At 34.8% G+C, this 14495-nt stretch overlaps 1 protein-coding gene across 3 annotated transcripts; it reads left to right on the top strand.

The window, feature by feature from the left end:
- Nucleotides 1-1046: 1046 nt before the first annotated feature.
- On the top strand, nt 1047-12014 carry LOC148180403 (BTB/POZ domain-containing protein KCTD3). 3 transcript variants are annotated; one of them, XM_088045517.1, is made up of 12 exons: nt 1047-1241; nt 1289-1602; nt 1654-1881; nt 1936-2133; nt 2183-2276; nt 5597-5778; nt 5830-6033; nt 9943-10059; nt 10233-10253; nt 10660-10799; nt 10844-11309; nt 11355-12014. In XM_088045517.1, exons 1-12 carry the CDS (start codon nt 1183-1185, stop codon nt 11549-11551), a joined length of 2220 nt encoding a protein of 739 aa, XP_087901643.1. In that variant the 5' UTR covers nt 1047-1182; the 3' UTR covers nt 11552-12014. The 3 variants fall into 3 exon arrangements, with proteins under 3 accessions (XP_087901643.1, XP_087901651.1, XP_087901659.1); XM_088045525.1 differs by having other exon boundaries at nt 1936-2124; XM_088045533.1 differs by lacking the exon at nt 10233-10253.
- Nucleotides 12015-14495: the final 2481 nt, after the last annotated feature.

Consider the following 14495-nt stretch of genomic DNA (forward strand, 5'->3'; position numbering starts at 1 on the left):
TTTCTAATGATTTCGCGTGATTTACTCTGATCTCCATGATTTTATCTGATTTCCTACTCTTCTTGGTAAGGTTTTTGTTCTTTCTACTGATTTTCTAGTTATTTGGCGTTATTTTCGCTAATTTCTTAGTCATTTCCGAGTGATTTCCTTTGATTTCGCAGTGATTACCTCTATTTCTTAGTAATTTTCTATAAATTTCTAGTGATTTTGTCGTATTTCTTTATGATTTTCCTTGAATTTTGAAGTGATTTTGCCTGATTTTCCAGTGCAGTGTTTTTGCTTCATTTCCTATAATATCTTAATGATTTGATTTAATTTTCCTACTGATATTCCCTGATCTTTTACTGGTTTCTCCCGATTTCCCAGTGAAATCACTTGATTTGCTATGAATTCTTAGTGATTTCGCCTGAGTTCTTGGTTATGTCATACGATTTTCTACTTTTTCTCTCACTTTCTAGTGATGTTCCGTAATTTGCTCTGATTTCCTATAATTTCCTAGTGATTTTATATAGTTTCCTACCCATTTTCTCTAACTTTTGACTTCGTAGTGATTTTCCTCAATTTCATAGTGATTTTCTCCGATTTTATAGTGAGTCCTAGTGATTTTAACTGATTTCTTAGTGATTTTTCTGGATATTATAATCATTTCCCCCGATTTTATAATGATTTTGCGTGTTTTACTCTGATTTTCTACTCTTTTTCGTAAGTTTTTAGAGATTTCCACTGATTTCCAAATGAAGTCCTCGAAATCTCACCTCAATTATTATGCTTAAGTTTATAGCAACTTTGTGTACAATAAAGTATTTTCTAACAATTAGTTTGAACCAGTTCAAATTTGAAAAAACGTGACGTCATGCAAAGAAGATTCCTGTAATACCGACCCACGGTTTTCATCGAATTTTAACCGTAGGAGCACAAAATTTGTGTTTATAACTTTAGTTTTGAAGGTTTTATGGTGGTTGAGATGAATTAAGCGCATCCATGCTTTTTTAAGGGTAAAAAACCGCCCCATTGCAACTTGAGTGAAAGTAGATTCCTGTAATACCGACTCAATATTTATGTCAAATGTCTTCGTGTCAGTAACCCGTGTGAATATGTCAAAATAAAACACCTTCGGGCTCCAGTTTTGTTTCGTTTCGCACCTTTCGTGTTCATTATGCGTGTGATTTTGTGCCCCGAATAATGGGATCGCATCAACAATATTCGGGTGATATTATCCACCTGAATGTCGGCGGAAAAAGGTAATTATTGGACTCTTTTTCGAACGGAAGTCATTGTTGTTTTCTAGATTTTCCACGTCAAAACAGACTCTGACTGTGATCCCCGACACGTTTTTCTCGGCGCTGTTAAGTGGGAGGATTTCCAGTCTGCGGGATGAAAATGGGGCGATTTTCATCGACCGCGACCCGGAGATTTTCTCGATTATTTTAAATTATTTACGGACTCGCGAAATCGATTTACATGGGGCGAATTTGCGGACGTTGCGTCATGAAGCTGAGTACTATAATATAGCGCCGTTGGTGAAGAGGTTGATTTTGTGCGAGGAGCTGACCCAGTCCACCTGTGGGGATGTTCTTTTCTATGGCTACTTGCCCCCGCCCTGTACGTAGAAACAACCCCAAAATCTAGCCCGCACGACATTGATTTGTTTAGATATTCCAGTTCAGGAGACCCCATCTTCCGCGACGAACCATTTCGTGGAGGCCACAGCCGTTCATTCAGTTAGGCCAGGCTCAAGTATCCGAGTTCCAGATGGGGGCCACAGTGCAGGACTGACAGGAGACGGCGAGACGTCACAAAATGGAAACAGTCAGTGGCAGGCGCACATTGTGCAAATCCCTGCAAATCAGATTATTGCCGCCCCGTACAACCGCGCTCAAGGTATAATAATTTACATAAAATCATTTAGAAGACTAAACTGCTAAAATTCGACAGGTCATTCCCGAAATTCGTCCATGGAGCTGAGATTGGGCATGTCAGCGACTTATAGCAGGAGTTCGCAAGATTTGCGGGGGCTTTCAAGTCGGGGGCACTCGCGGACTGCGTCTTTGGATTTAAGGCATGCGAGGAATTCTTCGGCTGATTTAAATAAATTGTTTAGAAATGATATTGGACTTGTTTTTGGTAATCCAGGTAAAGAAAGGGGGTTTTATGCAGAGGTACTACTATTGATTTGTTTTAGGGTCAAGTTGGGCTGATCCTCTCAGAGTTCAGTTGATTAAAGCTCATCATAATTGGATTGTCGTTGGTTACGCGCATTTTATTGTTAGTTATAGGTAAGTTAAAAAGGGGTAGATTCAATGGGCGTGGAGGGGTCTATCAAAATATGATGGCAATTTCTATATTGAAGAGAAATTGTATTTTGTATTTATTGTAGATAAGATTTCCTCGTATTTAGTATTTGTAGAAAATAAGATTAGATGAAATCTGAAACAGATAGAATGGAATGGCCAACACCCTAAAAATTCATTCAATTCAAAGCATGTAAAATTGCTAAAGAAAAAATGTTAAATACGGCCCTGCATTTTTTTTTATTTATATACTAGTTTCTTCATTAAGTCCTGCATTTTCAATTCGTTATTTTGATTTCATTTTTATGCGTGTTTATTTTTACCTTTGCACTCTTGACATTTACCAGATCTCTTAGTTTATTTTACTCAAATTTCTAGTGATATCTCGAGATTTCGTAATGATTTTTTCTGATTTCTTAATGATTTCCTCTGATTTTCTAGTGATTTTCAGTGGGTTTTAGTGCTTTTTCTTGATTGTTTAATACTTTCCTAGTGATTTCGCGTGACTTTTCCTGATTTCTCACTTATTTCCCGTGATTTCTTAGTGATTTCCTGCAGATTTCCCCTGATTTTGTCATATTTCTTATATTTTGTAGAGGTTTTTCCTGATTTTCCAGTGCAGTGATTTTGCCTGAGTTCATATCATATTGTAATTCTTTCATCTGATTTCCTGCTCTTTTCCTTTAACTTCTTGGGATTTCCTCTGATTTTCTAATGATTTCGCGTGATTTCCCAAGGATTTCATTTGTTTTTCTGCTGATTTCCCCCCGATTTGTTACTGGTATCCCAGTGATTTCATCTGTTTTCCTACTGATTTTTCCTGATTTTTTACTAATTTTACTAGTGATTTCTACGGATTTTCTACAGACTTCGCGACTTTGCGTTGACTTTGTAGTGATTTCGCGTGATTTTCTCTGATTTCCTCTGTCTTAGTGAATAGATTAGATTACATTTTCCTGTTTCATATTGATTTTCTCCGATTCTATAGTGATTTCTCGCGAGTTCTAGTGATTTTATCTGATTTGAATTTTTCTTGATTATGATTTCCTCCTGATTTCGTCAGATTTTGTAGTGATTTGCCTCAATTTTACAGTAATTTCCCCGGATTTTATAGTGATTTTGCTTGATTGCTGTGATTTCCTAGTGATTTCATCTGTTTTCCTACCGACTTCTTCAGATTTCCTAGTGAAATCGCGTGATTTGCTATGATTTCCTAGTGATTTTGTTTGAGTTCTTGGTTATTTCATATAGTTTTGTACTTATTTTCTCTGACTTTATAGTGATTTCGCGTGATTTGCTCTGATATCCCAATGATTTTATTTGTTTTTTCTACTGATTTTCCCTGATTTTTTACTGATTTTCCTAGTGATTTCTATGGATTTTCTAAAGACTTTGCGTGATTTGCTACGAGTTCCTGGTGATTTCATATGATTTTCTACTCATTTCCCTTGACTTTCTAGTGATTTCGCGTGATTTGCTCCGATTTCCTACTGATTTCCTCTGTCTTAGTGATTAGATTAGGTTAGATTTTCCTGTTTCATATTGATTTTCTCCGATTTTATAGTGATTTCTTGTGAGTTCTAGTGATTTTATTGGTAATTTTTCTTGATTATGAATTCCTCCTGATTTCGTCAGATTTTTTAGTAATTTGCCTTGATTTTATAGTAATTTCCACGGATTTTATAGTGATTTTGCGTGATTGCTGTGATTTCCTAGTGATTTCATCTGTTTTCCTACTGATTTCTTCGGATTTCCTAGTGAAATCGCGTGATTTGCTATGATTTCATCTGAGTTCCTGGTTGTTTCATATGGTTTTGTACTTATTTCCTCTGACTTTCTAATGATTTCGCGTGATTTGCTCTGATTTCTTAATGATTTCCTACCCGTTTTCTCTGACTTAGTAATTTCTTCCGACTTTGTAGTGATTTTCCTCAATTTCATAGTAATGTTCTCCGATTTTATAGTGATTTCTCACGAGTCCTAGTGATTTTATCTGATTTCTTAGTGATTTTTCTTGATTTGAAAGTGTTTTTTCTCTGATTTCGTCGTGATTTGTCTCGATTTTACAATATTTTTCCCCGATTTTATAGTGATTTTGCGTGTTTTGCTCTGATTTCCAACTCTTTTTCGTAAGTTTTTAGCGATTTCCACTGATTTACAAATGAGTTCCTCTGATTTCCTGTGATTTCTTATTGATTTCGCATGATTTGCTCTGATTTTCTAGTTTTTCGTCTCATTTCCTACTCATTTTTACTGACTTCTTAGTGATTTCCTTTGATTTCCTAATGATTTCGCGTGATTAACTCTGATTTTCTAGTGATTTCATATGAGCTCCAGGTGATTTTATCTGATTTTTTATTCTTTTCCTCTGAGTTTCTGGTTATTTCGCGTGATTTACTCGGATTTTCTATAATTTTCAAGTGATTTCATCTGATTTCCAACTCATTTCCTCTGACTGTGATTTCTTATGATTTCGTAATGATTTATAGTGATTTACCCCCATTGTTTCTTCGTTAAATTTTGGCAATTTTCTTTTAATTTACCCTAATTTCTTATTGATTTTGCTTGATTTGCTCGGATATTCTATTGATTTCCTACTGATTTGTCCTGTTTCCTCTGATTTCCTATTGATGTCTTCTGATTTTCTAATAAATTACTCTGATTTCCCTTATTTCTTAGTAATTTTAAGTGACTTTTTTATTGATTATCCATAATTTTTTAGTTATTTCGCCCGATTTCCTAGTAATTTCCCTTAATTTTGTATTGATTTCGTCTGATTTCCTGCTAATTCATCTTGATTTCGTACTGATTTCATCTACTTTCTGATGATTTCCCCTGATTTCCTTCTGACTTCCCCTCCTTTTCAGTTTTAGCGAACATTGTTTTCAGATTTTGGTTCTCTAGAGCCTCTCTTCTTATTTTTATTTATAAATTTCGCATTTTTCGCATTCTTTTTCTTGGTTTATTCATCGGATTTTGTTATTGTCATCTTATAGCTAGCTTTGTGAACACATTTCTTTTTCTTCTGTTTTAGCTATTATTCTTTTCACATTTTTGTTTCAAGTTTTATTAATACTTTTTTCATTTTCTTCGGTTCTGGTCGACTTTTTTCTTTATCCTTACTGTCAATTTTGTACTCTTTCTTTTTCTGTTTTTCTCTAAGCGTCTTTCTTTCGGTTCTTATTTTTTTTCTTTATTATCTTCTTTTTTTGTGTTTTTCTTAGCCCCCTTATCTTATCGATTCGATTTACCATATAAAACGATGAATTTTTAGAAAAAACCTAAATTGCAACCTTTCTCTCCAGATTAAAAGACTCCAGCGGCTGGCAGCAAATCTTCACTAGCCCCCACATCGAACAATGCATCGAGCGCATCGCAGTCAACGCCAAAATGGGCACCGGAGAGAATTCCAAAATGGTTGCGATTTCGTACGGCAGCCAAGTGCGACTTTGGGGGATTTCCGACAGCGGCGAAAAAACCAACATAGGTACCAACCCTCTTAATTTATCTTCAAATAAGCCTTCAATCTCACTTCCAGGAATATTCAATTTGCACGTCCGCGTGGAATATTTGTTCTTCATCGGCAGCCAACTGGTCGCTTTGTCTCCTTCTGGAAAATTAGGCGTTTGGCACGCGATGACGCAACACTGGCAGACGCAGGATGTCATGCCGATTGCGTCGTTTGACACCGCGGGCTCCATTCTTCTTTTAGGGTGCAACAACGGATGCATTTATTATATAGGTAGGTGGAGAATTTCGACGAAATTGCGGTGAAGTAGTCTAGGCAAAATAGACACAAAAATTTGAAAAGCTCAGAATAATTCTTATAAGGCTGATTTTTTGTATGGACGTTCATTTTATTGTTTCAAACAAAATGTCAAAAGTCTGCTAAAAAAGTTAGGCGGTGGAAAATGTCAACAAATATTTGCAGATGTCTTGTCAAAATTCTTAGAGAAATCCGCTTATTTCGATGCTAAACGACGATTTCTCGCTGATTCTCGCCGTTTTCTGGCTTGGATTCGCAAAGAAGAGCTCGAAATCTACAAAACCACTAATTTTTATCAAGATTCAACGGCTGAATTGCAAGAAAACAGCTGAAATATGCACGAATTCATCAAAATTCTTAGAAAAATTCGGTTATTTTGATGCTAAATAATGATTTCTCGCTGATTCTCGCCGTTTTCTGGCTTGGATTCGCAAAAAAGAGCTCGAAATCTACAAAACCACTAATTTTTATCAAGATTTAACGGCTGAATTGCAAGAAAACAGCTAAAATATGCACGAAATCATCAAAATTCTTAGAGAAATCCGCTTATTTCGATGCTAAACGACGATTTCTCGCTGATTCTCGCCGTTTTCTCGCTGATTCTCGCCGTTTTCTGGCTTGGATTCGCAAAGAAGAGCTCGAAATCTACAAAACTACTAATTTTTATCAAGATTCAACGGCTGAATTGCAAGAAAACAGTTGAAATATGCACGAAATCATCAAAATTCTTAGAAAAATCCGGTTATTTCGATGCTAAACAATGATTTCTCGCTGATTCTCGCCGTTTTCTGGCTTGGATTAGCAAAGAAGAGCTCGAAGTTTACAAAACCACCAATTTTTATCAAGATTCAACGGCTGAATTGCAAGAAATCAGCAGAAATCTACACGAAATCATCAAAATTCTTAGAGAAATCCGGTTATTTCGATGCTAAACAATCATTTCTCGCTGATTCTCGCCGTTTTCTGGGTTGGACTAGCAAAGAAGAGCTCGAAATCTACAAAACCACTAATTTTTGTCAAGATTCAACGGCTGAATTGCAAGAAAACAGTTGAAATATGCACGAAATCATCAAAATTCTTAGAAAAATCCGCTTATGTTGATGCTAAACGACGATTTCTCGCTGATTCTAGCCGTTTTCTGGCTTGGATTAGCAAAGAAGGTCTCGAAATCTACAAAACCACCAATTTTTATCAAGATTCAACGGCCGAATTGCAAGAAAACAGCTGAAATATGATCGAAATCATCAAAATTCTTAGAGAGATCCGGTTATTTCGATGCTAAACAATGATTTCTCGCTGATTCTCGCCGTTTTCTGGCTTGAATTCGCAAAGAAGAGCTCGAAATCTACAAAACCACCAATTTTTATCAAGATTCAACGGCTGAATGCAAGAAATCAGTAGAAATCTGCACGAAATCCCATGACAAAAATACTTATGAAATTTGTACTTATTATCAAATTTGAATTTGAATTTTGGCACAATCATAGAAGGCCATATAGTGCATCTTTTTAAAACCACTACGCTTACTGTAAGTTGTAAACTGAGCCTACGATTCTTTTCAATATTTTGCTTCCGGTCAGAGATATGGAATAAAATTACAGTAGACTCCACTTAATTGGGCCTCCGGATAATTGGAACAACCGCTTTATTGGGACACTTTATAAAAGACGGAACCTAATATAAGTAAACTTTCTCCTCTTTATTGGGACAAAACATCGGATAATCGGGCCAGAATGTTCTGGAATTCCACATTTTCCGGGAAACAAAATACAAATCACATTTTTCCAGAAGTAAAATATAACACTGTGCAACAGTATTTTTTTCCAAAAATGTTGAAGGAGTTTCTGGATATTCAGAGAGTTCTGATTACGAAACAGTAATCGGTTTTTTAAGATCAGCTCTAGTTTAAAAAAAAAAAATAGCTAGTTTAATGTCAAATTTTAGGCTAAACCAGGTGTAAAAAAATACTGTATTTCTGAAGTTTTTTTTTAAAAAGTCCTTAAATTCATTCAAAATCGATGTTACTTTACAAACAATGCCATTAAATGAAAACGGGCAAAAATTGGTCTCAAGAAACATGTAAAATTTTATGATTTAAGACTAAACACCGGAAATAGATCGATGAAAAACGTAAATTTACACTTAAATTGATTAAATTGGACAGTTTGACTTCTGATTTTCCTTTTTTTGTTGCCAAAATCGCTTTCAAAATTTGGAAAAACAATTTAAATTAAAAAAAAACTAGAGCTGATAAGATAAATCTGTCGACGGATTCTTACACAATAAGGTCTAAATTATGAAGAACTGTTGCGACTTCTTTAGAAAAAATTGAAAAGGCTAAATTTTGTTGGACTGTGAATCAACTAGACAATTTACGACTCTCCTGAAACGAAGTCTCTCTCTTGGGCGCTAAAATTTTGAAATTTGGTACAGACAATAAGCACCTCAAAAACAATAAACTGTCAAAATTTTATTACGATTTTAATAAAATTACTAGATTGACAGGCTTTCGTTAGAAATTTTCTAAAATTTTGACTATTCTAAAAATTAAAATTTGTAAAATCTCTGTTAGGTTCTAACATTTTGTAATTTGGTGCATAGAATAAGTACCTCAGGGACAACAAACAAATTACGATTGGGATAAAATTACCGTATTGACAGGCTTTGTTTTAAAATTTTGCTAAATTTTGGCTGATTCTAAACAGAAAAATTTCTAAAATCTTTCTCTTGGTCTCTAAAATTTTGCAATTTAGTATATAGCATTTCTGAGACAATAAACTGTCAAAATTTTATTACAATTGCGAAAAGATTACTAGATTGACAGACTTTTGTTGGAAGTTTCCTAAAATTTTGACTCATTGTAAAAATAAAAATTTCTAAAATCTGTCTTTTGGGCGCTAACATTTTGTAATTTGGTATAGACAATAAGTACCTCAAAAACAATAAACTGTAAAAATTGTGTTACGATTGCAATAAACTACCAGATTGACAGGCTGTTATTGAAATTTTTTTTTTAATCTTTTTCTTAGTCTTTAATATTTTGTAATTTGGTACAGACAATAAGCACTTTAAGGAAAATAAACTGTCAAAATTTCATTACGATTGCGAAAAAATTACCAGATTGACAGGCTTCGTTGAAAATTTTTTAAAATTTTGCCTCATTCTAAAAATAAAAATATCTAAAATCTGTCTATTGGGCTATAAAATTTTGCAATTTGGTAGAGACAATAAACACAATACAAAATAAACTGTCAAAATTCAAAATCGCTATTGCGATAAAACTACTGGATTAACAGAGTTTATTTGGCAATTTTGCGAAATTTTAGGTCATTGTAAAAATAAAACTTTTTAATTTCTTGTACTGTAGAATTTTGAATTTTGATACAGATAATAAGCAGCACATAAATAACAATCTGACTTGTATTACCATAACAATAAAACTGCAAATTTGACATTATTTTTTCAAAAATTGTTTTCCTTTAGATCTTTTTTTTTGATAATATTATTTCTTTCTTTGAAGCACAACTTCTTTGATTGGCTCAACATTTTCTTTACAAAAAACAACTGAACCTTTTCTTTATCGAGCCTCTCGCAAAAATACCAAAATTTCAACTAAATTATTATCTAAATTCAACCCACTTCAATTGTATTCGGTTAAACCTGTGAAAAATATAAAGTTTTTTTTTGTTGCAAATTTGATAAGGCACACGTGACGAGATATGCAAAGAATTGTTTTCTTTGACATTTACCAGGGCTTAATTTTTTTAGTACCACACCTATCGATGGGGACTTTTGACTTGTTTAGAACAATAAAATGAAGATCCACACAAAAAATATTCCGCGATTCTCGTTTATTTTGCTTGGACTAAAGTTGTCGTTTTGTAGACATGCAGAAGTTTCCTTTGAGGATGAAAGACAACGACTTGCTGGTGACGGAGTTGTACCGAGATCCTAATAATGATCCAGTGACAGCCATATCGGTCTATCTCACGCCGAAAACAAGTAAGTAGTTTTGGGTGTTTTTCCATTAAATTGCACATTTTTGTGACTTATTTATTCACATTTTTGTAAACTAGCTTTACTTTAATTTATCGCAACAGAGACCGCGTGGAAATGCGGTTTTTGCTGCCCTTTTTGTCATTTCCCTGTAACTTAGGCCTTGTGTTTCATCCCAGCGTCAGAGAGAGGTCGGGAAGGTATGCCACTATTTTGAAGCTTACACGTTGGTTCATTTAGTTCTACAGTCTTGTACATTGGACTTGATTGAAACTCGGCTTTACATTTTACGGGAATCCCTTGTTTGTATTTACGGTTTTGGTGAGAAAAAACTTAAATGTTTCATGTAAAATGTAAGGCTTCAAAGGACAGAAATAAACATTTAATTTGTGCACAGTTCAATTTTGCATTCATTGGTTTGCTGGTATGTCAACACAAGGACACCAAGCTACCAATACTACAAAAACTAGAGTGTGTTCTTGTTTTTTTTTCGCATTTTTTTCTCATTTTCTTTTGCATTTTTGTCTTTTTCCGTTCCGCATATTGTGCTTCTGTGGTGTGTAGATTCGACTCGATAGAATCCAATCTAAACGAGGTCTTTCGCAGATTTGTGTGGCAACTGGATTGAAATCGCCTACGGCACCACTTCCGGTTCGGTCCAGGTGATCGTCCAACACCCGGAAACTGTCGGCCACGGCCCGCAGCTCTTCCAAACCTTCACCGTCCACCAGAGCCCCGTCACTAAAGTAACGAAAATTTTACTTTAGCCTCTAGTAACCTTTGATTTTAGGTCACTTTATCCGAAAAATATTTAGTTTCCGTGTGCTGCGAGTACAACCACGTCCGAAGTTGGCGCGTCACGCGATTCCGAGGGATGTTGTCGACGCAGCCGGGCTCCACCCCCGAAGCCTCCTTCAAAATCGTCTCTTTGGAGGCGGTGGAGCCGTCGATCAGCCACGCCACGTCCAACGACTGCGGGCCGTTCGGCGAGCAAGACGACGAGCAAGTCTTCGTCCAGAAGGTGGTACCGGACGCTGACCAGCTCTTCGTCCGTTTAGCGAGCAACGGGAAACGCGTCTGCGTGATCAAAGCCGTGGATGGTAGCACCGTTAGTGCGTTCTGCGTGCACGAATGCGAGGGCTCCAGCAGGATGGGGTCGAGACCCAGGAGATTTATTTTCACGGGGCATTCGAATGGGTCGATTCAAATGTGGGATTTGACCACGGCTCTGGATTTATCTTACAAGACTGATTTAGGTGAGATTGTTGTTGCGCCACGAGACTCTAATTTGGGGTTTTCAGCGGATAAGACCAATGGGGGTCCATCGCCGGAAGAACTCTTGCAGATGTTGGACCAGTGTGATCTGAGCAATAGTCTTTGTTCTACTCCTTGCATGTCTCCTTTGCCGGCGGTCGCTGCAGCCGCGCGGTTGAAATCCAGCAATGTTGCTTTTCTTAACCAGCAGCAGGATGTTGATCGCGCTTCGACTTCGAGTTAGGTTTTCAGTTCCTGTCGGTGAAATTCTCTTGTTATGTTAGCTTTTGGACATTTCGTGCAATAAAATTCTTGCCTGGTTGGTATTTTTACGAGTTTCGCAGATCTAGAACGCGGTAGAAACGGAAATTACACTAAAATATCTCTCTACAATTAACATGACAACCTAAAGACATGCAAAATCAACCCTTATAAGTTATAACGTTTATTTATTATATAATTTATATTATTCCAAAGGAAACTTTAAGAAATCGAGGTTGTACAATAGTGCTGAAAATACTCAAATTAATTCCAGCAGAAAAGAGACAAGAACGAGCAAACTAATTTGAACATTGTGTTTGGAATTTCTTGTTCGCAACAGTACAACCTTCGCATTAAGACGCAAGTCGAAATTGTGATAGAATTTCGTTTATTTCTTTGTGTATCGCGATTGAATTTACATCATGAATAAAGTTTTTAAAATGTTAGCAACTCTTTCATTTCACATGATTGATTTCATCTGTTTTCCTACTGATTTTTTCTGATTTTCTAGTCATTTCTCTCAAATTTTATAGTGATTTCCGGTGAGTTTTGGTGGTTTTATTTTTTTTTCTTGATTTCATTGTGATTTTGTGTGATTTGCTCTGATTTCTTGGTGATTTTTTCTGTTTTTCTAGTGATTTCCCCCGACTTTATGGTGATTTCGCATGATTTACTCTGAATTCCTTGTGTTTTACTATGATTTCCTCCTCATTTCCTTTGACATCTCAGTGATTTCATCTCATTTCCCCTGATTTACTAATGATTTCTTAGTGATTTCCCTTGATTTCTTAATTAATTTCTCTGACTTTTTATTGATTTCCAAATAAATATTCATCTGTTTCTACAGTAATTTCATCTGATTCCCCACTGAACTGCCCTGATTTCATATTGATTTCCTCTAATTTTGTATTGATTTCCTAGTGATTTCGCGTGATTTGCTCCGATTTCCTATTGATTTGCCCTGATTCCAAGTGATTTCGCATGATTTGCTCTGACTAAAATTTAAAAAGCTTACAGAGCATCTGGTGTTCGTGAAAAATCTAAAGAATTTGGAAAACATCAATGTCCATTTTCTATTATTTCTTAATGATATTTGTATTGATTTTCTAATTTCCTTGTAATTTCTAATGATTTATTCTGATTTTCTACTGATTTCCGTTGATGTCTAAGTGATTTCTCTTGTCTTTTTAGTGATTTTATCTAATTTCTTAATGATTTTCCTCTGATTGATATTCTAGTGATTTCATCTGATTTTCTATATATTTCTTCTAATAACCAATCAAAGGACTCAAAAGAAAATAAGAAAATTTAATTTAAAAAACCTACAGAGTATCTGGGCGAGCTGGCATAAAATCTAAAGGATTTGGAAAATTTCAGGGACCTGAAAAATATTAAGAAGATGAATCAGAAACAAAATTAAGAGGAAGATTTAAAAAGGTCCAAAAAGAATACAAAAAACGAAAAATTTGAGTTGACTGGAAAAACGAAAAATTCTAAAATTTGTTACTCTTGTTCTAAAATTCTACAATTTGGCACACTCAATTGGTACCTTTAGGGCAATTAGTGAACTAAATTTCACTGCTTTAGCGGAACTATTGTCAAAGTTGTGGAATTTAGAAGAAAAACTGGAATTTTGAAATTACTAGAAAAACGAAAAACCCTAAAATTTGTTATTCTTGCTCTAAAATTCTACAGTTTGCCACACTTAATTAGTGCATTTAAGACAATAAGTGCAGCAAATTTCATTGCTTTAGCGGTCAAATTGTCACGATTGTGGAATTTAAAAGAAAAACTTGAACTTTGAGATGACTAAAAAAACGAAAAATTCTAAAATTTGTTACTCTTGTTCTAAAATTCTACAATTTGGCACACTCAATTGGTACTTTTAGGGCAATTAGTGAACTAAATTTCACTGCTTTAGCGGCACTATTGTCAAAGTTGTGGAATTTATAAGAAAAACTGGAATTTTGAAATTACTAGAAAAACGAAAATTTATTATTCTTGCTCTAAAATTCTACAATTTGGCACACTTAATTAGTGCATTTAAGACAATAAGTGCAGCAAATTTCATTGCTTTAGAAATCTTCCTATGTTTTTCCAGTATTTTCATCTGATTCCCCACTGAATTGTCCTGATTTCCTAGTGATTTCGCGTTATTTGTTCTGATTTCCTATTGATTTGCCCTGATTTTCTCTGATTTTCTAGTGATTTCCACGTAATTTCGCATGATTTGCTTTAATTTGATTGTAAAATTGAAAAAGCTTACAGAGATCTGGGCTAGCTGGTAAAAATCTAAAGAATTTAGAGAACATCAACGTCCATTTCCCTTCATTTCTTAGTGATATTTCTATTGATTTTCCAATTTCCTGGTAATTTCTAGTGAGTTATTCTGATTTTCTACTCATTTCCGTTAATGTCTAAGTGATTTCTCTTTACTTTTTAATGATTTTATCTAATATCTTACTGATTTCCGCTGATTGATTTCCTCGTGATTTCATCTGATTTTCTATTTATTTCTTCTAATAAAGAATCGAAAAACTCAAAAGAAAACAGGAAAATTTAATTTTAAAAACCTACAGAGTATCTGGGCTAGCTGGCAGAAAATCTAAAGGATTTGGAAAATTTCAGAGATCTGAAACATTTTAAGAAGATGAATCAGAAACAAAATTAAGCGGAAGATTTAAGAAGACCCAAAAAGAATGCAAAAAACAAAAATCTTGAGTAGAAAAACGAAAAACTGTAAAATTTGTTATTCTTGTTCTAAAATTCTACAATTTGGCACACTCAATAAGTACCTTTAGGGCAATAAGTAAACCAAATTTCACTGCTTTAGCGGCACTATTGTCAAAGTTGTGGAATTTAAAAGAAAAACTGGAATTTTGAAATTACTAGATAAACGAAAACCCTAAAATTTGTTATTCTCGTTG

This window comes from Gnatocerus cornutus, chromosome 1, assembly GCF_029298725.1.
Source record: "Gnatocerus cornutus isolate USDA-ARS CGAHR chromosome 1, icGnaCorn1.1, whole genome shotgun sequence".
Lineage (NCBI taxonomy): Eukaryota > Metazoa > Arthropoda > Insecta > Coleoptera > Tenebrionidae > Gnatocerus > Gnatocerus cornutus.

Bases quoted from the DNA above. Each gene is read 5' to 3' on its own strand.
- LOC148180403 (XM_088045517.1), top strand. From the start codon at position 1,183: ATGGGATCGCATCAACAATATTCGGGTGATATTATCCACCTGAATGTC. The intron at 5,779-5,829 runs GTACCAACCCTC...TCTCACTTCCAG, and splicing joins CGGCGAAAAAACCAACATAG to GAATATTCAATTTGCACGTC. The intron at 10,800-10,843 runs GTAACGAAAATT...CTTTGATTTTAG, and splicing joins ACCAGAGCCCCGTCACTAAA to GTCACTTTATCCGAAAAATA.